General features: G+C 25.9%; 4 protein-coding genes across 5 annotated transcripts; 2 read left to right on the top strand and 2 right to left on the bottom strand.

Moving 5' to 3' along the window:
• Positions 1-276: 276 nt before the first annotated feature.
• Positions 277-6,447, bottom strand: LOC107065294 (zinc carboxypeptidase). The gene is made up of 5 exons (XM_015318905.2): positions 5,648-6,447; positions 4,916-5,224; positions 2,814-2,901; positions 2,393-2,680; positions 277-1,824 (listed from the first exon to the last, which is right to left on the bottom strand). The coding sequence occupies exons 1-5, from the start codon at positions 6,008-6,010 to the stop codon at positions 1,634-1,636; spliced, it is 1,239 nt and encodes a 412-aa protein (XP_015174391.1). The 5' UTR covers positions 6,011-6,447; the 3' UTR covers positions 277-1,633.
• Positions 6,448-10,311: 3,864 nt separating this feature from the next.
• Positions 10,312-21,587, top strand: AcCoAS (acetyl coenzyme A synthase). Its single transcript, XM_015318500.2, has 11 exons — positions 10,312-10,941; positions 12,022-12,237; positions 14,586-14,781; positions 14,905-15,139; positions 15,269-15,386; positions 15,478-15,670; positions 15,751-15,906; positions 16,210-16,377; positions 16,477-16,666; positions 18,886-19,131; positions 19,299-21,587. Exons 1-11 carry the CDS (start codon positions 10,853-10,855, stop codon positions 19,493-19,495), a joined length of 2,004 nt encoding a protein of 667 aa, XP_015173986.1. The 5' UTR covers positions 10,312-10,852; the 3' UTR covers positions 19,496-21,587.
• Positions 16,673-18,886, bottom strand: LOC107065127 (enolase). The gene is made up of 3 exons (XM_015318514.2): positions 17,886-18,886; positions 17,333-17,703; positions 16,673-17,249 (listed from the first exon to the last, which is right to left on the bottom strand). Exons 1-3 carry the CDS (start codon positions 18,278-18,280, stop codon positions 16,705-16,707), a joined length of 1,311 nt encoding a protein of 436 aa, XP_015174000.1. The 5' UTR covers positions 18,281-18,886; the 3' UTR covers positions 16,673-16,704.
• A 660-nt stretch (positions 21,588-22,247) lies between the features above and the next one.
• On the top strand, positions 22,248-24,700 carry LOC107065278 (inositol monophosphatase 1). 2 transcript variants are annotated; one of them, XM_089179481.1, is made up of 7 exons: positions 22,248-22,395; positions 22,482-22,546; positions 22,989-23,122; positions 23,617-23,876; positions 24,032-24,137; positions 24,208-24,359; positions 24,438-24,700. In XM_089179481.1, exons 2-7 carry the CDS (start codon positions 22,487-22,489, stop codon positions 24,542-24,544), a joined length of 819 nt encoding a protein of 272 aa, XP_089035607.1. In that variant the 5' UTR covers positions 22,248-22,395; positions 22,482-22,486; the 3' UTR covers positions 24,545-24,700. The 2 variants fall into 2 exon arrangements, with proteins under 2 accessions (XP_089035607.1, XP_015174311.1); XM_015318825.2 differs by having other exon boundaries at positions 22,264-22,546.
• Positions 24,701-24,713: the final 13 nt, after the last annotated feature.

Genomic DNA, 24,713 nt, shown 5'->3' with positions numbered 1-24,713 from the left:
TTATTTTATTTTTAAACAACTCGATTACTTATCACCTCAATCAAAGTTGATACTTTCCGATAGATAAAAAAGAATTAAAATTATATACAGGGTGTGTGTTTTATTTCTTTTCTTTTTTTTCTTTTTTTTATTCTTATTTATACATGCATTTCTTACGAAAGGTTGTTTCAAAGATGCAGATCATCTTGCATTATGCATTTCTCATAAAAGGAGAAAAAAAAGAGAAAGAGAAAGTAAATTCTACGAATCAGGTATAAAATTATTTGTATCGTTTTTTTATTTGTTTTTTATTTAAAATTTTTTTTTTAAATACAGTTTTATTTAAACACAAGAATAATTGAAATATTATTTTTTATTACTAATTAGATTACATAAATGAATGATTTGAATTATTAGTTTTTATTAATTAAATGAATTGTGTGTGACAAGTTTTATCTAACCACTTGACATCATAATCGATAGATAGATAAATAGATAGATCAATGATCGATCTATCGATCAATTTTATTACGATAGACGTGACTAATATTTACATTCAACTTTTATAATGTTATTGTTGATATTGATAACAATCATTTGTATGTATATACTATACAGTTTAGATTTCATTGAAAATTGAATTACACTGTAATATTAACAACAATTCTTGCAGTAATATTACAAAATAAAATTTAAGAAAAGAATCAATCTAGGCCAGGGGTCGGCAACCTTTTGAGTCGGAAGAGCCAAAAATTACAATTTACAAAATTTCAAAAATTTAAAGAGCCACAAAATTTTTTCTTGCCAACAAAATAAATAGTACTCACATAACTCGTGTAAATAAATCTTTTTACTAAAAAAAAAAAAGTAATCTATTTATTCATCGGTTCCTCGTTAATCAATTTTTTCTTTTAACTAAAGAGCTGCAAAGGGCCGCATGTGGCTCGCGAGCCACAGGTTGCCGACCCCTGATCTAGGCAATTCATGTTTTTATTCGGTTAAAAAATTACTCAGCTCGCGGTTGCTGTCTAGGCGATTAAAAATCAGGATATACAGGACAATCATTCTGCCGGTAGTCCTTTATGGTTGCGAATCGTGGTCGCTTACGTTACGGGACGAAAAGAAATTTAGGATTTTCGAAAACAAAGTTCTTCTTAAAATCTTCGGTGCAAAACGCGATGAGGAAACGGGCGAATGGAGAAAACTCCATAACGTTGAAGTACGTCGATTGTACAACAAACCGGACATTATCAACGTCGTAAAATCACGCCGATTAAGATGGACTGGTCACGTAGCGTGCATGGGGGAGGATCGAACAGCGCACAAAATATTGGTCGGTATACCAAACGGGAAAAGACCACTAGGTAGACCGAGACGTAGATAGGAGGATAATATTAGAGGAGACCTGAAAGAAATAGGATACGAAGACCGCAAATGGAAGAATTGTGCTCAGGGACGAGAACAATGGCGGGATTTGGTATTTGTGGCAATGAACTTTCGAGTTCCTAATGTCAATTAATAATAATAATAATAATAATAATAATAATAATAATAATAATAATAATAATAATAATATTATCGTAGGAAACAAAAGATGAAATTACAAATATCAAATTATAAAAAATGTATAATGAATAAACAATTATGATAATGATTAATAACCAAGATCAGATGCTTTTTGAAACATTCCGATCAATGAATCCATAGTTTCTTCTCCAGTAGGTATAATTTGATCAGATGGTAATAAAAATGCATAACGACCTTTATCACGAAGTTCATATGTATAAGTTATGCGAGGACCAATAGTTGCACGTACCCAATCCATTGAACCACCTGATGCTGGATCTAAAAATATTAACAATAAAATTAAACAAAATATTTCAATGAGCTATAAAAAATAGTTCAAATAATTTATACTGAACATTTAACTTTAGATTCACATATGTTTTTTGTTTTTTTAGTATTAATAATAATTACTTAAACCTACAAAAATTATAATTATTTATTTATTAATACGATGACTGATTAAACCATGAATGGACAGAACAATTTATATAATTTATTTTTTTATATTACTTCTGTTAAATCTCTCTAACCAAATTAAATATTAAAAAAAAAAAAAAATTAGAAATATTTCAATGGGGTATGCAAAATAATTCCAATATTTTCCTTTAACATTTAACTTTAGATGCACATATGTTTTTTTTATAAAAATAATAATTACTAAAACCTATCACACACACACACACACACACACACACACACACACACACACAATTATTTTTATTTATTTATTAATACCATAAAACTAATCAAACTATGAATGAATAGAACAATTTGTATAATATATTTTTCTTTTTATTGTTGTTTTTGTTTTTGTTAATATTAGTTATGTTAGATGAAATATACTTACAAATAACATCGACTATATTACCAACAGTATAATTGGTACCGTATCTCATAGCCAAAGCCTTGACGGAAAACCTTCCTATTTCCATAAGGTCATCGTAATTGTCTATTCTCTCATTACTATGACCAAACGGTATAAGCAACAATTGACTATAACTATGGAATGCTAAATATGCCTTCATTTTTTCTGGTATATTATTTATAAACGTTGACATTGATTTACTTTCAATTTCGGAAAATGCACTTTGTCCAGCATAAATTTCTGAACATGGATTTGAGCTTGAACCAATTTCTACAATAATTAATTTAAAAGTAAAAAAATAAAAAACATTTAATTTTTATTCTAATTGAATTAAAAATATGGACAATTTTTTTGTTTGTTGAAATATAATAAACAAATTTAATAATGAATTTATTTATTTTACCTGACCAATGTGTATCCCAATTACGATTAAGATCAACACCTTTGCATCTCCACGTGGATCGTTTCAAATTCTTTCTCCATAATCGATTCTAAAAAGAAAAAATTAAATTAAAACAAGTATCGATATCGATATCATTTTTTTTTTATTCAAGTACTTTGTACTTGGGTATTCACATTTCTCGAATTTCAAATCTTATCTGATTACTTGTCTGTAATTAATTAAATTCATTTTACTCTGACAATTTTTACTTTTCCATTTTATCGAATTTCATCGTATAAATAAATATTTGTTTTATAATATATAAGGGGTGCCCCGCCATTAGTTGCTGTGGCTCACAATCAGTCCGATATACACGTCTTTAAGTCAACGAATCAGAGACCCTATAGGAGGGACGCGCCATGTACATTGCTGGGGGACAGAAACTCGTGTAGTCACATGATTGCGTGCGAAATATTCAAACATTGAAATAATTATGAAATAATGAATTGCATCAAATACAGAAAAAAATGAACTATATTTAATGATAATTAAAAATTTATATTAAAATAGAATAGGTTACACTAAAAAATTATTATAAATTCAATAACAAAGATTCAATTAAGTTTGATTTGATAAAAGGCAATAAGTATGTAAACAAACGATAAGTTATAGGTTAGTTTTGTACATTTCTACTTGTTATTATTAGATGAGTAAATTAAACTTACACTTATAGAAAACTACTAAAAAAAAAAAACAATTAAACATAAATATCACAATAAAAACTATAAGTATTCCAAACTTAAACTAACCACAGCCATTAATACATACTAAAGATAAACATGGCTGCGCGATGCAACGGAAGCTGTCCCCCCACATTTTCAACCCTGCAATCTACATGGCGCGTTCCTCCTATAGGGTCTCTACAACGAATTATCTTATACCGCCATCTGTTAGAATCTTATCGAACTAACAGAGATAATCATGACTTCTTGTTAATAAACAAATAATTCACAATAAAATAATATTGCGATTATAAATTGAGATATAAACTATCCTATTTTTTAAGTTGGATGAAACTGCACACAGTGTGCAAAATTTTATTAAAATCAGTTCAGTAGTTTAGAAGTCCATTGCGGACAAACAACGTAACGCGTAATTTATACATATTAAGATATATATTTTTAATAGGGTCATTAAACAACAACGGCAACTGCAACGATAACAAAAAGAAAAAAATAAATTGTATAAAAGAAAATTGTTTAATAAATATTGACCTTGGTGTTTATTAATAAAACAAAATGTTGATCGAGAAACGAATAATTAAAATGGTTACGTATTTAATTACGCATATAAGATAATAAATAAAAAAGAAAAGATAATTATTCTGTTATCGATGAATCTCTATCGATCGATGGATGGATCGATCAATCGATGAATTAATCTTCGCATATCATTATAATGTAAAAATATCGGCAAAGATTTTAATCTTTTTAGATCTATCGACATCAATTTCATGATTTTATATAAAACATTTGCTTATACAAGTTTATCTGTAACTAGTAGTAAAAGCGAAAAGAGGGTGTTTCTACATGAAAAAATAAATCCAGAATATTAAAGAAAGATTTTTCGTTTGAGGCTTTGTTTTCAAGAAAATTGACTTTAAATTTTCGCAAAGTAAGTGTGCACTTGATCATACCTCGTTATACCGAACCTACGAACTTTTTATATAAGAAAAACCTATATACATATATAGGTTAATTTTGAAAAGTTCGTAGGGTATTTCTGAAAAGTTCATAGATATTGTATGAATATTATTTTTGAATATTGTATGAATATTATTTTTGAATATTCTATGATTATTATTTCTGAATATTATATGAATATTATTTTAATCTTATATTTATATTACATTATATTATATATTACAATTAAATTATTATAATAAAATATTATATTAATTAATTTCTATTAAGGAAAAACAAATAAAAGAAAAAAAAGTGAAACGTTTCCTGAGCCATGTCAAAAAAAAAGAAAATTCTACAAATGCTACAAAACAAACAAAGATAACCACTGGTCTACCTGCTTATAAAGAAAATAAAGAAATTGTCTTTTTTTTTATTTACCGTTGAATGTGTATACTCGTACCCATCTGGATTGAAAACAGGAAATATGTACCAAACATGGGATTCAGCTAAATTTCTAACAACAGGATCTTTGCTAAATAATAATTCATTTGCAATATATGTAGTAGTGGCCACTGAAATCCATTCTCTTGCATGTATACCACTTTCCAAAAATATCGATGTATTTTTATTCGAATTGAATTGTAGTTTTAAACCTTTTATAGGTGTTCCAAGTGTACTTATTCCAGCATCTATAGTGTTAACAATTTTTGGATAATCTTGTGCTAGACTTTCCATCCATTGATATATCTAAAATGATCAATATTATAGTATAATAATTATTATTAATATTATGAATTTGTTTTATCATTAATTAATTGATTATAAATAATTAATTGATAATAAAAATATCATTTTTACGATAATTATTATTCTTATGATTAATATTATTATTATTATTATTATTATTATTATTATTATTATTATTATTATTATTATTATTATTATTATTCATCTGTTATTATATTTCTTTTACAATTAAATTTTTTTAAACAATTTTTTTATTTCAATATTTCATAGTTTTTTTAAATTATTATTCCCATATGCAGGTTAATTCAAATTAAATAAAGTGTTGCAATATTAAATTTATTTTATATTTATTTTATATTTATATTAATATAATTTATATTATATAAATTAAAAATGTGTGTGTGTGTGATATATTTCTCTCACCACGTTCAATCTGTGATAAGCCGTCCAATCAAAATTTGATCTTCCATCGACATTAGGATTTTCTTCGTCAATGTAACGTTGAAGATTATCCATCATTAACGCCACAGACATTTTATTATTATTAACAACATTTTCAAATTCTTGTATTTTTTCAGGAGCAACAACTAACAACGACGAATCGTTCATTCTCGGATAATTCAAAAATTGATAACCCTCGTCATCTTCCATATCAGTCAAAATATTTAAACTATTTTTATTATCAATCGATATTTTATAAACTTTAAAACCATCGTAACGTACTTTATCCGATACAACGATACACACGATAATTAAAACAAAATATAATTGAATAATCATCTTCATTTTTATAAACAAATTGAAACAATTTTTAGTTTTTTATTTTTCTTTCCTTTTCTTTTTCTTTTTCTTTTCTTTTCTTTTCTTTTCTTTTTTATTTTTATTTGTAATAAATAATTTATCGTTAATTAATTGTTAATGCAATTTATCAAATAATTTCATTTCATTTAAATCGAACATAATTGAAAATTGATACGAAAGTTTGATTATTTTCCTTTTCTATTCTTTCATTTTATTTTATTTTATTTTATTTTTATTTTTATTTTTATTTTCACTTTCACGAAAAATACACATTGGGGGAATGCAACACGTTGTAGAAAGATAATCCTCTGTCAGAAGTCCTCGCGCGAACACGGCTTTATATACCCCAGGACAATTCCACTCTTCCCTAACACATCAAATGCAATAGAAAAGAAAAGAAGAAAAAGAAAAAGAAAAAAAAGAGGTAAAAGATAAAAAGAAAAAAAAAATGAGAATGAAGAGGAGCTTCTATCGCATACGTGAGATACCTATTAATAAAAACAACAACAACAAAATAAAAGGAAGATAAAAACTAAACATATCTCCGAGTATAGCAATCGACCATACTTTGTATGCGGAATGGGTTATGCATCGGATGAAAGAGGGGGATTTAACGGGGGAAATAGCAAGCTTGCACTGCAAACCCAGAAGACCATGGACTGGTCGTAGACCTCCGATGATATTTTTCTTCCATTTTCTTTCTTTTTTTTTTTTTTTTATTTAGAAAGGTACCATTAAAACAACAAATTCCAACAACATCTTTTCAAATTTTACAAACACTTCTGTTAGATTTTTACGATGTTGAATTATTGTTATCGATCCTATCGACCCTAAAATTTAGGGACTCTGGGAATTTTGAGATTTTATTTGTAAAAGAATTTTATTTTTATAGTACGTGTCTTCTCTCCTAATAATCCTTTCTTGTAATAAATTATATTTCCTTGTTTTATTTTATTTAAATATTTTTATCTTTGTTTGAGATTGTGTGTGTATAAAATGCATTGTATTTTCTATGGAATCCTATTAAATTTGATGAAATTCAATGTTTAACACGTTAAGCGCCACGTCAAACATTAATGACTGACACTGAACTTCACATTCAGGCCATGTCAGTCATTTGTGTCTGACGGTCAAGTTTTTTGTAATGCCGTTTAACTTTGCGTGGCTTGACAAAGATTTCCGTAGAATTCGCGTGGCGTTCAAGGTAAATATACACCTTAGATGGTTGTATTGTTTTCCATAGAATTATTCATTGTTTTCTTTTATCTGATTATACTATTTTTACTGATTATATTATTTAACGATTTATAAGCCTGTTATTTTCTATTTTTTCTTTTTCTATTGAAAAAACTTGTCTTCGTTATTTTCCAATAACAAAAAAAAAAGAAAATTAATCTCTTTATAATGAGATAGTAGAAATTTTGTTTAAACAATCGATAATTATTATCGCGTGCATGATCGTGTTAAATAACATTCATAATATGAGCTTATTTAAATATTTGTAATTTAATCTCATCAGTGTTCACATGGAATTTCAAATATTTCAAGGATACGCAGGGAATGTGAGACATAAGAAAATATATTTCGAGAAAATAATATGTTTTATAATTAATTATTTTAAATTAACTTATTAATTTAATGTTTAACTGTGATTATTTTTATTTTGTTTGTTTGTTTTGTTTTAATGTATGGATTTTTATGAAAAATTATATTTTGTATTCTAGTGCCCCTGAAACACGATTACCCGTAATACACAATACATCAGAAACACGTTCTGTTAGTAGTCGGTAAAACAATAATCTGCTTTACCGAAACCACAGTTTTCTTTGTTATCGATAATAGATTTATTGTTGACTTTATTTAAGAAAATAAAAATCAAAAAATTAACATTAATTATTAATTAAACAACATTTAAATTACATCAATTATTAATATTTGTTTTGTAATAAAATATTATTTATTTTTATGTATCAAATCAATTTAACATAAATATATCAATTATTTACTTAATAATAATAATTAAAAAGATTATTTCAGAATTTTCTAATGATTTTTTGTTTGTTTGTTTATGTATCTAGGCGTTTGATAAATAATAAATTATTGACGTAACATGACGCTTTGTTTTCTTATTTGCACAACTGACATGAATATTAAGAGATTTCATTATTTCTATTGTGAATTTATTTTTAATTTAAATATAAATGCTACATCTCCTTAGTAAATTATGAAATTTAATATTACGAGATTTAATTTAAATTTTTAATAACATGATTTTATTCTCATATTGAAAGTTTAGATTATTATTAATATCATTAATTAATTCATCATTAAATAATATACAAAAAATTGAACATAAATCGATGAACAAATATTATAAAAAATTAATTTTTTAAAAAAGTAACAATAAAATGTAATAATCAATTTGCATAAAAAAAATTATATTTATTAAAAATTTATTTAGACAGTGTATATAGTGCGAACATTTATTACATAAATAAATAGATAAATACAAATAAAGATAAAGATAAAAAAAATAGTCAAAATAGAAACGTATTTGAGTAAAAATTTGTATCGATTTCTCTTCCACAGGATGTTCAAGGGCGCATGATAAAAAAAAGGTGCCACGGGTACATTTGTGCTCATAATTATGAAAGTGGTCTAAGTCATATATCTTTTGTTTCGAGACATTTAAAGATTTATACTTGAACACTATATGAATTCTATACAATATTGAAATAACAAACATTATTTAACGATTCATTTTTGATAATATCGTGAAAATTACATTGAATTTATTTAGTTTATAATGATGTAATGCGTAATAACTGATAAACTCACTTTTTATTAATTTTGACTTAGATCACTTTCTTAATTTTGTGTACATTTATTTATTTCAATTCATTTATGAACTACAATTTTCTTTTTTTTCTTTTTTTTTATCTCAAATGTTTTATTATAAATTACTACCGTTTTATATTTCGCGTATGTATCAGAACAGAATAACAAATGTATCTTTTGTTCTACCTGAGAAAATATTTCTTGATTGCGTAACCTGTATAATATCTAAACGAGTTATCACAGTAGCTTTATCTTTATTTTTCTCATTGCGAAATAGAAAAAAAGCGTTTGCTAATGTCACATTTAATTTTTTTTTTATTAACTATTACAAATACCTTTTATATATTCTCTTTCTCGTTTTGCAAACATACACACACATATATATATATATATATATATATATATATATATATATATATATATATATATTGTTTCGTATAAAAATTGCAAACAAAAAATGTTCACATTCACTTCCTAAATGTATAAATTAATTACGTCAGTTAGATATATGTAAACAAGTCAGTGATAGTAAAAAAAAAAAAATTAAAACTAAATCAAAATTTTAAATTAATATATTCTTTAGTAATGCATAAAAGAAAAAGAAAAAAATATACATTGAATGTATAATATCAAGTATATGTGTGTGAACGATTTGAATGGGCTTAAAAGGGTAGTAGTAGTAGTAGTAGTAGTAGTAGTAGTAGTAGTAGTAGTAGTAGTAGTAGTAGTAGTAGTAGTAGTAGTAGTAGTAGTAGTAGTAGTAGTTCAAGTATATGAATAAGTATTAACGATGACTATAGAAAATACATAGAAAGGAAAAGTAATAAAAAAATTTTTTTAAAACAATGCATAAATTGAAAGATTTTATTCAATTATAAGTCGCATTAATTTAAATTATTTCAAAATAATTTAAATAATCAAACGCAAGATATTTCAATCAACAATTTTGTAACAATAATTGCAATTTATAATAATTATAAATGTAGATGAATAGAAATAGAAAAAGAAAAAGAAATAGAAAAAGAAAGAGGTTAGAAAAATGGCGGGTAGTGGTGGTGGTAGTGGTGGTGGGGTTGTTGTAATTGAAATTATTTCAAAATAATTTAAATAATCAAACGCAAGATATTTTAATCTTCGTTACAATGTTGTAACAATAATTAAAATAAATAATAATTATGAAAGTAGATGAATATAAAAAGAAAAAGAAAGACGTTAAAAAAATGGCGGGGGATGGTAGTGGTTTGGTGGTGGTTGAAACAGAGGAATATTTCGTCAATGTTAACGAATTGATGACGTTTCTGCTAACATATTTGTTGATCCCTCCCCCTAACTTCCCCTCACCACGATATTTTACAATGCGGCCTTCAACGATGACTCTGACGACACGAGGATAGAGGAGAAGGTAGAAAAGAAGGGGAAACACGAGCGGAGAAGCTCTCTCCTGGTAAACGTAGAATTCAGTCGTGGTTTATCCGCCGAACCGATAAGGTGTTCTTCGAAAAAATTTGAAAAAGTGTAAAAGTAGTATTAAAAGAAACTTTTACCCTTTTTCTCATCCCTTATTCATCATCATCTTCTTCTTATAATTCTCTGTTAATCCTTTTTTTATTTTATAAATTCTAACTTTTAATATCCGTCCATAATACAAATTTTTATCTTTTTGTTATTTATTTCGCGATAATATTGATTATACCTGGGTCCCACACACCCTCTTCACTAACCCCTTTAATTTTTCAAGACGTTAATCCAAGTGAATTTGAAAAAAAAATATATAAAATAGATCGATCATTTGATGTTTCTTCTCGAGAGGGGTAGTTTTTGTTATATCGAAAATATTGTGAATTAAAAAAATAAAAAATAAAATAAAACATAAGAAGTATAAATATTAAAATAATAATAAAATAAATTATTAACAAAAAATATAAGTTGAAAGAGAAAGATATTTGATTAAAATAAAGTAAAGAAAGCTAAAAAATTAAAAAAGAAAAGATGGCTGACAGGATATACAATCCAAATCGAGAATTGGCTCAGAATGCTTACTGTTCAAGTATGGCAGAATACAAGGAAATACATTCTGAGTAAGTAAATGAATAAAAAGATAAAAAGAGAAAGAAATAAATTTATTCTTTTGATCAAAAATCTCATTAGAATAAACCTAAGATTCTTTGGTAAATGATAAAAGGGTTGTCAAGGGTTGAAGAAAAGAAGGGGATGCTAAAGAAACGATCGAACTCGATGGCTCTTATGGATTTTAATGGCGCATGCGCAATTCGATTGTAGGCCACACATTTCTCACTTCTTTCTTTCTTTTTCTTTTTATTTTTGACTTTAATTTTAATTACTTTGATTTTTTTATTATTCCAATACATTTTTAAAGATATTGTCCTTTTTATTATTTATTTGTTATATTTATAAAATCAAATGAAAAAAAGGTAGAATATATAAAATTATTTTGAGTCCAGTAGTATTTCATTTGATTTTCTAATTTTGTATAATTTTATATAACCAATCATTTTAATAACGTTCATATTTTTTGTTTATTATAAAAAAAAGAATATATAAAAATTATTTAAACCAAAAAAATATATAAATAATAGAATATATTGTATTTTTTTTATCAAAGGGGATAATCGGATTATTCGTTTGGTTCACCCTAATGTAAAAAACAAGTATAACAAAATATTACTTTGTAATTATAATTTGCACGTAAAAAAAAAGAGATATATAGAAATAGAAACCTATTATCGATCGAATAATGGTATATTTATATACTAGAGTGTCCATTTTTATGTATTAAAAAATTATTTTCATTGTCAATTTTATTATTCATTAAAACTAAATTATCAATAAAATGAATTTCATTAAAAATAAAATTGAATTGAAAAATAGTTTTATTTTACATATATACATAGAATATAATTATATAAATATTAATATATGAATATTTAATATATACAAAATTATATTAGATATATAATAAAATATATAAATAATTTAAATACATAATATATACATATATATTATTTTTTTATATTTATAAAATCAAATGAAAAATCATAATGTATAAAATTATTTTGTGCCCAGTAGTATTTCATTTGATTTTCTAATTTTATATAATATTATATTAATATTAAACAAATTTGATTTGTTTATTTCAGTTCTATAAAAAATCCTGTTAAATTTTGGAAAGAAATAGCTAATAAATTTTATTGGGAAACACCTGCGAGGGATGATAAATTTTTTTCTTATAATTTCGACGTGTCCAAGGGCGACATTTCTATTAAATGGATGGAAGGGGCTAAAACTAATATTAGTTTTAATCTACTCGACAGAAACGTTAACAATGGAAAGGGCAACGAGATAGCATTTTATTGGTAAGATGATGAATTTCATTTATCTTTTATTCTTATTTAAAGGTTATGTTCTTTTTTTTCTTTTCCTAATAATTATAGGAAAAAAAAAGATTAAAAAAATGAAATGTATTGGGATTTTCATTACATCGATCATTCCCTATTTAACTAATAAAAATTTACAATTACCAATTTTAAATATTACAAATTCATTAAATAATCAAAGTAAAATTCATTTGTTGAAAGTGAAATTATAAAATAATATTTGTTTTAATAATTTGTTAAGTTACACTAACTATATGACACGTGATTTAAAATTGCAAAATTAATTTTATAAAAGAACAAAATTAATTTTCAATGATTTATTCGTAAAACAAAAATACAGTACGAATATAAATTTTAATAACATTGCCAAATTTGAGAATCCCTGTTTCTCAACCACTTACTACATAAAAAGCTCATTGTAATGTTAAGTATACATCTATATTTACATATATATATATATTGAGCGTTAGTAGATGCAAGTCATTCCAATGGTTACACGAAAAGGAAAGTTTATATATTTTTTTTACTTTTAAATTTGTTCTAACAAGTTGAAAGAAAATTTCAACTCAAGAAAAAAAAATACGTCATAAAATTATATTCCAACTTCGTAACGTAAATAAAATAATAATATAATAATAATAATAATAATAATAATAATAATAATAATAATAATAATAATAATAATAATAATAATAATAATAATAATAATAATAATAATAATAATAATAATAATAATAATAATAATAATAATAATAATAATAATAATAATAATAATAATAATAATAATAATAATAATAATAATAATAATAATAATAATAATAATAATAATAATAATAATAAAAATAATAATAATAATAATAATAATAAATTTTATTAGATAGAAAACTGAAACCATTTATATTTTTTTGTCATAAATGTAAAAAGTAAAATGTCACAGAAAAAGTCTCTCATTGGTTCTAAAATTATAATACGATTTACGTAACGTATCGTACGACTAGTACAATTCCTTGAAATCTAGTATCCCGATTTCTCGTTTCATATTAAATTAAAAAAAATAAATAAAAATAAATAAAAAGAAGAAAGATTAAGAAAATGAACAAAGTGATTCCCCATGACCTATCTTCTTTATAATGACCTAATTTATTTTCTCAATTGATAAAATGATATTTAAATGTTACGATAATGTGATAATTCATTTTTATGTAATAAGAAACCACGCGATGATACACTGATTACTATAAATAAATATAAATATATATCTTATGTCTGTAAAAATGAATTAATATATTATCTTTTATTTTTTTTTTTAATTATTATTACCATAATTATAAAATATGCACGAGTATAAAATTTATTTTATAATCATATGACGATAGTTTTGCAGTGTAATACATAATACATAATCAGCGAATCGTGATAAACGCAAATGCGTGCACTTTAATTAAAAATACGATACTAAAGTTTATAAACGTGAAATAAAAAAAAATTTTTTTTATTTATCAAACTTATTCGCACGTTCCAACATTTCTTTTTTTATGTAAATCTATCGAGTTTTAATAAAAAAAAAAAATAATAATAATATTACTTCTAACGAATTGGAACAATTTAACAATAACATTGTGATTATAATTTAACATTTTCAGTAATTTTACATGAATATTGATTTGAATAATTGTTTGATAATTATTTATAATTTTTTTTTGTTTTAATTTTCTCTTATCTTTTGATGATCAATGTGAATTTTCGCAATATGAGTTATATCAATTCCAAATTACATATATATATATATATATATATAAATCTATTTTGCATGATTTACAGTAATATCAATAATAATGCAACCAAAACAATACTTAACAACGATGTATAAGCAAAAATGAAGGAAATGACGTAAAATGAACGATGTGTTTTATTTAAAAAAAGGAATAAAGTTCACTGGCATAATTTTCAACCAAACACAAACACACATTTATATATTTATATGTTTAGTTAATATGGTATATTTTAATGTTTAAAGTGTAAAAGAACAATTTGATTTGCAACTTTATTACGTCAATATCGAAAGAAAAAAAAACACGAAATAAGAATTAATTTAATGAAAATTCTTGTAGTTGGTGGAAATCGTGAATTTGATTTATTAATAAATTAAATTAAATCACATTTTAATATTTTGTTTTTTTTTCTTTTCAATTGCTTATACTCGTTATATTATTTTTGTTAATATTACTATTATTATTATTATAATTATTATTATTATTATTATTATTATTATTATTATTATTATTATTATTATTTTCAATATATATATTATTTACAATTATTTACAGGGAAGGTAACGACCCAAACGATTCGTCACAAATAACTTATAGTAAGTTATTAACAAAAGTATGTAAATTCGCTAATGTTTTGAGATCTAAGGGAGTATCGAAAGGTGACAGGGTTGTCATTTATATGCCAATGATTCCCGAGCTTCCTATTGCCATGTTGGCATGTACGAGAATAGGGGCGGTTCATTGTGTTGTTGTAAGTAATTATTATAATAATTTATCTTTTCTTTTTCTTTTTTTTTTAAACAATAGCATTATCATAATCATTAAATTTATGTTTCAACGAGTTCATTAAAAATAAAACAAAAAATATTATTAGTTCGCAGGATACTCGTCCGATGCATTGGCCGAACGTATTTTAGATGCCAAAGCAAAAGTTTTGATAACCGCTAATTTAGCCAAAAGAGGTGAAAAAGTATTGTATCCTAAATATATTTGTGACAGTGCTATTGAAAAAGTAACTGCACAGGATCACGTTATTGAAACGTGCATCGTAGTTACACATTCGATGAGATTGAACAACAAACGTACTGGTGCCGATGAAAATGGCTATGGTAAACACACATTTCAATTGTTTTCTCTTTTTTTTTTTTTTTACATTTATTTTACATATGATTAGTTACAATACAAAAAAAAGTAAATGTTACACAAAGAAGAAGACTAATTTTTCTATTAATCGAAAGGTGGATCCTGGAATTCTGAACGCGACTGTTGTTGGCACGTAGAAATGGAGAAAGTTGAAAGTGAATGTGAACCAGTGTGGATGGACGCTGAAGATCCACTTTTCATTCTCTACACTAGGTATCTATTAGTTTAATTTATTTGAATTTACGTTTGATAATAATATTCTAATCTCTGCAAACTTATATTTAACATTTATAATGAATTATAGCGGTTCTACTGGAAAACCCAAAGGTGTTCTTCATACTACGGCCGGTTATTTGATTTATGCAGCAACAACATTCAAATACGTTTTTGATTATCATCCTGGTGATATTTATTGGTGTACAGCAGATATTGGTTGGATTACTGGTCATACTTATGTCGTTTATGGTCCATTGGCTAATGGTGCAATCTCAGTTTTGGTAAATTCAAATTGTTTTTTGTTTTAAATAATTCAAATCGCAAAGATTTAAAATCTTTACGTAATATATTTAATTAACAGTTCGAAGGTACACCATTCTATCCAGAAAATGATCGATATTGGGCTATTGTGGACAAGTACAAGGTCACTCAATTTTATACATCACCAACTGCTATCAGATCTCTCATCAAGTTTGGCGATGAATTTGTCAAGAAACATGATCTATCTACTTTAAAGGTATGCTAATAAAATGCACGAATAATTTAAAATGAGCAGATAAAATTAGATAATTGTAAATCGAATCCCAAAAATTTGATTATTCAATTGACCACTTACATAATTTCCTCTTTCAATGTTTAACCTAAAAAGAAAAAACTACGTTTTATGATAAAACTCATTTGTTTCTATTTAAAATAAATATTATGTTTTTTTTTTGTTTATCTTGACGTTTTGCATAACATTGATATGAACTTAAATAATATTTATCAATAATAATTACGAGAGAAAGAGATAAGAATATAATGAACTTTCTGTGTATAGGTTCTCGGTTCAGTCGGCGAACCGATAAATTCAGAAGCATGGTTGTGGTTGTATAATATGGTTGGTCATGGAAAGTGCAGTATCGTCGATACATTCTGGCAAACGGAAACTGGCGGTCACGTTATAACACCGCTACCAGGTGCGACCCCAATGAAACCAGGATCAGCGGTACGCTTAAGAATTTTTCATTCATTCATATGATTAGCATCGAAAATTAGACAGTTGATTAATAATCTTTTACATTGCATGATTGTCGTTGGATTACAGGCCTTTCCCTTTTTCGGAGTGTTACCAGAATTATTGGATGAGGATGGTCATGTGATTGAAGGTGAAGGTGAAGGTTATCTCGTATTTCGACAACCATGGCCAGGAATGATGAGATCATTGTTTGGAAATCATCAACGTTTTCAAAATACATATTTTGGTAGATTTCATGGATATTATTGCACGGGTGACGGTAAGTAACAAGAAAAAAACAACACACATATAATTTGATCATTTAGCAAGAGGACTTCTGTAATTTAATCCAGCATATTTGGCATCTTTTCCAAGTTCTTCCTCGATCCTAACAATTTGATTGTATTTGCCTGTTCTATCGGTTCTACACGGTGCACCAGATTTAAATTGTCCCGCTGATAAACCCACAGCAAGATCAGCTACAAAATTGTCTTCAGTTTCGCATTGTCCAGTTGATACAACGTAGCCCCAATTGTTGATTCTAGCCATTTTCGCACAATTAATGGTTTCTGTGATTGTACCGATTTGTGACATTCTCAAAACGAGACAATTAGCCATTTGTCGTTCTATTGCTTCCTCAATTCTTTCAATGTTCATGGCTGTTAAATCGTCGGAGACTATTTGTATTTCTTGATCGGCCATTGTCAACCAACCTTCCCAATCTTCCTGATCAAAAGGATCTTCGATCGAGACAATTGATGGAAAGTCGGTTAAATAATCTAAATATTGTTCTTTCAATGCTTCCGCTTCCATATAATCGTCGGGATCGGATTCTTCAGTTTTAAAAGCTAAATCGTAGCCTCCTGTGTTCAAAAAAAAAAATGAAGGATAAAGTATTATGCAAACAATTAGAAATATGATTCAATATAAATTAATAAGAATGAACCTTCTTTATAAAAAGCACTAGCTGCCATATCTAAAGCAATTTTAATCCTTCCTTCGTATCCAGCATCCTTTATCGATTCATCTATGAGTGTCAAAGCATCTTTGTCGTCTTCTAAAAGTGGTGCGAATGAACCGTCATCGCCAACAGAAAGTGGCAATTGAATTTCTTGAGATTCAGCTATTTTCTTCTCCAAAACGCGATAAACCTCGTTACCCATTTTCATAGCGTCGACAAAACTTTCAGCTCCTATCGGTAGAATCATAAATTTTTCGCAAGGTATAGAATTACCTGCCAGTCTACCACCGCTGATCATGTTGAAACAGGGCACTGGCAAATACAGGTCACTGTTTCCTGCTAATTCAGCAATGTACCTATAATATTGTCTTGATTATATCAAAACTGATACTGTTAGATACTTAGATCAACAAATACAAAGATCATGTTGAACTAACAAACACATCAATCCTAAAGTAGTCCCCAGATCTAACATTTCACTTATTACAAATAAAACCTAGCTATTATTGATCAAGTTAATAATTATAATAATTCTAACCTATAAATTGGAAGACCTTTCTTTGCTGCACCAGCTTTGCAACATGCCAAAGAAACCCCTAAGATTGAATTAGCACCTAATTTTGATTTATTCTCAGTACCATCTAATCTGTTCAACAGACTATCAATTTCCATTTGTTGACAAACTTCTAATTTTGATGTCAATAATTGAGGTGCTATTACGTTGTTAACTATATCAACAGCTTTAAAAACTGATCTACCATGATAAGCAGCCTCATTTCCATCTCGGATTTCTTGTGCTTGATTAGGATTTGATACCAAAGTACTAGAAACTGATGATCTGAACAGACCAACATCTGTGATAAGATCAACCTCCAAAGTAGGATCTCCTCTTGAATCAAATATTTGTCTAGCTTTAATCTTCTGTATAGGCATCTTTTATTTTTATCTTTATCTTTAATTAACCTTTGACTTTAAGTTTTTTTATAAAATAAAAAACTGATCGATTGTTAATACTAAATATTTGATAAATTTGGATTATATTCCCAATTGATTAGAAATGAAATTACAAATTTTTTTTGAATTGTCACATGTTATTGATTTAAAATATATATTTTTTTTATTATTATTATAATTACTGTCAATCAAAAGTAGACATATTTTTATTCCTGATAGATTCGTTTAACAATTGACTGTCTAAATGAGTTCATTTTTGTTATTTAAAACAATATAACTCAAATCAAAGCTCGTAGTAAATTTTTTATTATAAAACTAATTGCTGTAAAATCAAGGAAAGTAATTAATTAATTAAAAATTGTCTTAGAAAGTACTCGTAGAATATTTTAGAAGGTTTATGAGCATAACGAACAGTAACAAATTGTATCCTTAGGATAAATGAAATAATTTTAATCTAAATTCATAAAAATACATTAAAAATATTAAATTAAATAACAAAACAGGTTGAGATACACTGATCTAAAAAAAATACTTATAAATCGAATACTACTAAACATTTTATTTTTATTTATATGTATATATAGGTGCCAGACGAGACTCAGACGGTTATTTATGGATAACTGGTCGTATTGATGATATGTTGAACGTTTCTGGACATCTGATGTCTACTGCAGAAGTAGAAAACGTTTTGGCTGGTCATTCTTCTGTATCTGAAGCAGCTGTTGTTAGCAAATCTCATCCTGTTAAAGGACAATGTCTTTATTGTTTTATTACACCTAACGATGGTGTCAAATTTGAAAAGAAATTGCAGGATGAACTGAAACAAAGAGGTACAAAGTGTTATTTTTACTTATTATATTACTTTATGTATCACTTTGATTAGCGTTTTATTTTACTTAATAATGGAAAAATTATTTTTAATATTAAATCATAGTATACCTGTTTGTCGTCATTTATAATTCATGCTTATGTATTATTGTTGTTTTTTTTTTAACAGTGAGAGAAAAGATTGGACCATTTGCTCAACCAGAGGTCATTCAGCATGCACCTGGTTTACCAAAAACGAGATCAGGTAAAATTATGAGGCGTGTATTGAGGAAGATAGCAGCTGGTGATAGAAATGTCGGTGATGTTTCAACTCTAGTTGATGAGGCTATCATTGATCTTCTTTTCCAACTTAGGCCACAAGCTTAAACGAATCCAAAAATTCTATAATATATATATAGATATATATATTATAGATATATCGTCTTCGTTGCCGTGATTGAAAATTAGTAAACAAACAAATTATAACAAACAAAAAAGCTTGTTAAAAAATATTTATGAAAAAAAAGTACTTTGGAATTTATAAGAATAATAATTTAATGATTTCTCTTTCGTACAATAATATTTATAATAATTATTGTTATTTATTTGATCATTTTTAATAATAATCTTTTATATTTTTTATTTCTTTCTTTTTTGTACGTGTTTTTTTTTTTTTTTGAAAAGGATTTTTATTCCATTCGAATTATTTCGAATATTAGATATTATTGATATATATATATATATTTAAAGAATATCATCATCATCATCATCATCATCATCATCATCATAATCAGCATCATCATCATCATTATTATTATTATTATTATTATTATTATTATTATTATTATTATTATTATTATTATTGTTATTATTATTATTATCATCACTGTTATCATTTAATTTTCATTAAGTAATATTTCAATGAAAAAAAACTCGTCGCATTAATTTCGTGTCTCATTTGAAATTATTACGCTCTTTAATAAAAATTCAAAAGTCTTCTTATTCTTTTTTTTTAAACATTGAACAAATCAGTCAACCCAAAGTGCAATATTTCTTTGTTAATTTCTTATTTATCTTTAAATTAATTTTGAATTGAGAATTAGTTTTCTAGCAATACAAATAAATATATATATATAAAAAGGAAAAAAAAAGAATGAAACAAATCCAACATATATATAATATATAAAAATGTACAAGAGTATTTAACCGTCGAAGTAATATAACAAATCTTCCCTTTTGTGAATGTTGGCCTTGTAAAAGAGAGAAATAAAATAGAGAATAAATATAAAACTTAAAAAAAAAAAAATTAATATTGAGACACCGATTAAATCGATAATATCGAATCGAAATAATGCCTATCTCTGTTACTTGATTGAAAGAACGGAAATGTACAACGACGGGATATAGTATTTGATCAATTATTCATTCGACGCTTATTATCTTTATAAAAAACGCAAATAGAAAGAAAGAAATTATACATATATATATATATATATAAGGTGTCCCAATTTGTTTCTACAAAATTTTACCAGCGTATTCGATAAGAAAAGTAAAAACAAAATGTTTTATAAACATGGGCTTTTAATTATAACTTAATTATAACATTTCATTTTAAAAATGGTTTTCATTGTTATGAAATATAAGAAATTAATATAAAAAAAAATTTATTATTGTATTACCAATATATTTTGTTCATTTATTTTCATTTATGGTAAATACTATTTCAAATAATTATTATATAATCAAATAAATACCGGCAATGCATTTTTAATTGACTGTATTAGCAAAACACCAATTTATCATTATCATTTTTGTTATATAAATATTTTTAATTATATAACGTTTAAAAAAATACCCGTGTTTATATTAGATTTGTTTGATTACTGTGTCTTTTTAATTATAATGTGCATTTTGGTAAAATATTGTACTACTGGAACACCCTGTATAATATATAAATATACATAGAAAGAGAGAGAGAGAGACATATACGAATATATGCACACCACTTGCTAACGCACGAATAAGAAAGTAAAAATAAAAAAAAAGTATCAAATGTTAATCGCAAAATAAAAGCGTCCATGATACGTGATATGTCTGTATTTTATGTATTCACGTTAGAAAATTAAGCAAATGCCAAGAAAATAATACCTCGTGCTCTCCTTCGAGGTATGTCCGATACATATCATTCCTTGTGGAACAAAATTAATTTTAGGTGTGATATAATTAATATATATATTAATATATATATGTATATATATGACTGTATATATCGTAACGATCGAAGAAATAACATTATATACATGCATATTAATGTTCATTCAATTGATTCAAAAAATAATTTCATTCAAAATTACATTAAATTTCGATCATAACGATACATACACGTATATATATGCATATATACATTATATTAAAAATTGCAAAACTATGTATATGTATATGCGTTAAGAGTGACAATTAATATTGTTCTGTTAAACAATCTGCGTTTTTTTTTTATAAAATTTCCCCTCTAATGTTATATTATTTTGTACATTGAATTATTTATTTACAAATTATTCGAGGTGATATATATGTTACAGTTAATATATCAAATTTGTTAATTTATGAAATAACTAAATTAGTTAAAATATGTGATATTTTAATTTGAAATTTGATTTGAAATATGAGACAAATATATTTTTCAATTTTATTTCAATACCCTGCCTATAAATTCATTGTTGTAAATTCAAAATATAATAAATGTGCGTGCGCAGAATTTTTTTTCGAAGAAAATATAATTTGATATCGTAAATCAATAGAGAAACTTTCCAGATTAGATAATATTGGCTCGGAAAATTTCAAGATTGGAAAAATACCTATATGTTTTTTTTCTTCGTATTTACAATAATGCAATTACAGGTAGGGTGACCATTATATACATAATAAATTAAAAAATATTACATGACATATTTTAATCTTATGTTTTTACATACAATTAATCCCTGATCTGTGATTGAATTTGATTTTTCTCTTTCACATTTTCATATAATACATGAATAATAATTATTGTTTACTTTTGTATAAACCCAATGTCAACAGATTTAATTGTAAGTGCATAAAAACAGCAGCGCAAGTGCATTAATCGAATATCAATGGCGCCACAATCGCTATAGATGCAGTTTTGGAGAGGGTGAAGAAACAATGACGATTATTCATCAACAGCAGCTGACCAAAATGTTCTCAGTTAGTTGTTAGCAGCATTCGTAATAGGACTTACGTTCAATTTTTCTTTCTTATTATTTCCTTGGGTACTCTTCTATCTTGATATAACAAAAACAAAACCAAGAAAATTATTACAAATAATTTGATCAACATATTTTCATATTCCTACTAGTTAAAATGTCTAACATAGACGAATATTACTTGGAAATTCTTGGACTGGTTAAAGAAGCCGGCTCGGTAAGCAAATATGTTTCTCAGAATTCCATGTGTTTATATACATTGATCTTCATTTGATCATTTTCTCAAGAATTTCATCAATGAAATACCAACATAATGATATACATTCTGTGTATCAGTTTCCAATCAATTAGGGTACAGCCTTCAATTTAATTATAGTAATTTAATTATATATAACTAATACGTGTTTAACTTTATGAAAGAGATTCTTTCATAGTAAAGAATTTAGTCTTATATCCAGTTTTCTCTTTTTTGATATTATTACGTCATACATCTGCATATGTAGCTAATTAAGCATAATGCATGAGTAATGAGGAAAATTATTCTGAAACATTTTGGAAAATATTATTATTAAATCATAATGAAATTTGATAGATAAATAAATCATTAAAAAATCAATAAAATTTATTTTTAATTTTGTAACTGATATTATATTCCTTAGATTGTAAGAGAAAAGATATATCAACGTAAAGATGCTCAAACAAAATCCTGCGATGTCGATCTCGTTACGGAATGGGATCAAAAAGTTGAAAAACTTATCATGGATGGCATTTATTCCAAATTTCCAGATCACAGGTACGTAAGATACATAATAACATTATTATTAACAATATATATTAAAGATAAACGTAACATTATCGTTAACAAATTCAAATGATCGGTTTTACCGCGTAACTTAACACAATTGGTCAAATGAACGATTGTAAATTGAAATTAAAAAAAGAAATCAAATGACCGATTGTAAATAATGAAATGAAAATTCTTTAATATCAAATTATATATTATTCTACGTTCAGTGATCCCTTGTATATTGAGTTTATTGATTCAATTGACTCTTTTTCTAATTAATGTCTATTGACACTCATATTTCTCCTCTATAAAACGATTAATAGATTTGATCAATTTAATCTAAGGGGAATCCCATAATAATTTCAATCAAAATATTCACGCTAGTAATAAGTTGATAGAATTTCCGTTCAAACTTGTAATACGATGATTTTTCTCGAACATGAATGATATGAAATGATCAATAAAACTTGAATATACCTTGATAATTAACTTGTTTTTAGATTCATTGGTGAGGAGACCACATCAACTGGTAAAAAAGCAGAATTAACTGATGCACCAACATGGATTATAGATCCCATCGATGGAACTATGAATTTTGTTCATGGTTTACCTCACACATGCATATCAGTTTGTTTGCATATAGGAAAAGTTGCGGAAATCGGTGTTGTTTACAATCCTATTTTAGAACAGCTATTTACAGCTCGTAGAGGCAAGGGTGCTTTTTTGAACGGTGCTCCGATACGAGTTTCTGGTCAGAAAGGTGATTTATTTTTAATTAAATCTAAAAAATCGTTATATATATATTAATAAACTTAAATATATATATGCGTATGATTATCTATATAATTTTCTTATATTAATCACATACCTTTATTTTATTCAACTTTGTTAAAATGGATCCCATTATTTTTACAGAGTTAAGTAAAGCATTGATCATGACGGAGATGGGTACAAGTAGAGATCTCGAGAAAATGAAGATTGTCTTTCAAAATATTAATATTCTAATACCACAGATTCATGGGTAACATAAAGATGATTTGTAATAAAGTATAAGTGTATTTGAACAATTAATTAATGAGTTTCTTCTTTAGGTTGAGAACATTAGGATCATGTGCTTTGAATATGTGTATGGTGGCACTTGGTGGTGCTGATATTTGTTTCGAATTTGGAATTCATGCTTGGGACATTGCAGCTGGTGATCTTATCGTCAGAGAAGCAGGAGGCGTTTGTATAGATCCAGCAGGTTTACCATAATTTAATTACATTTCTTTTTTTAACTTATACTTTTATGAAAATTTTCAATGTAAAATGTTTCCATCAGGAGGACCATTTGATGTTATGAGCAGAAGAGTATTATGTGCATCTTCTATGGAATTAGCTCAAGAATTAAGTAAACAACTTATACAGTATTACCCGGAACGAGATTGAAGATGCAAATGATTAATAAATGATTATTCTTGTTATTTTATTCCTATAGTATTAACATTTTTTGAGGTTGTTAGTACTTATGCCAAAGATTCCAATTATGTTTTATAATGATACTTATAAAAATTGAAAAATAAAGAGAATATTTTGAATCTTAAATCATATTTCGTTT

This window comes from Polistes dominula, unplaced genomic scaffold (assembly GCF_049000335.1).
Source record: "Polistes dominula isolate Pdom_NZ unplaced genomic scaffold, Pdom_raw_medaka contig_373, whole genome shotgun sequence".
NCBI lineage: Eukaryota > Metazoa > Arthropoda > Insecta > Hymenoptera > Vespidae > Polistes > Polistes dominula.
Note: the sequence above shows the minus strand (reverse complement) of the source record. Positions and strands in the feature narration are given on the sequence as shown.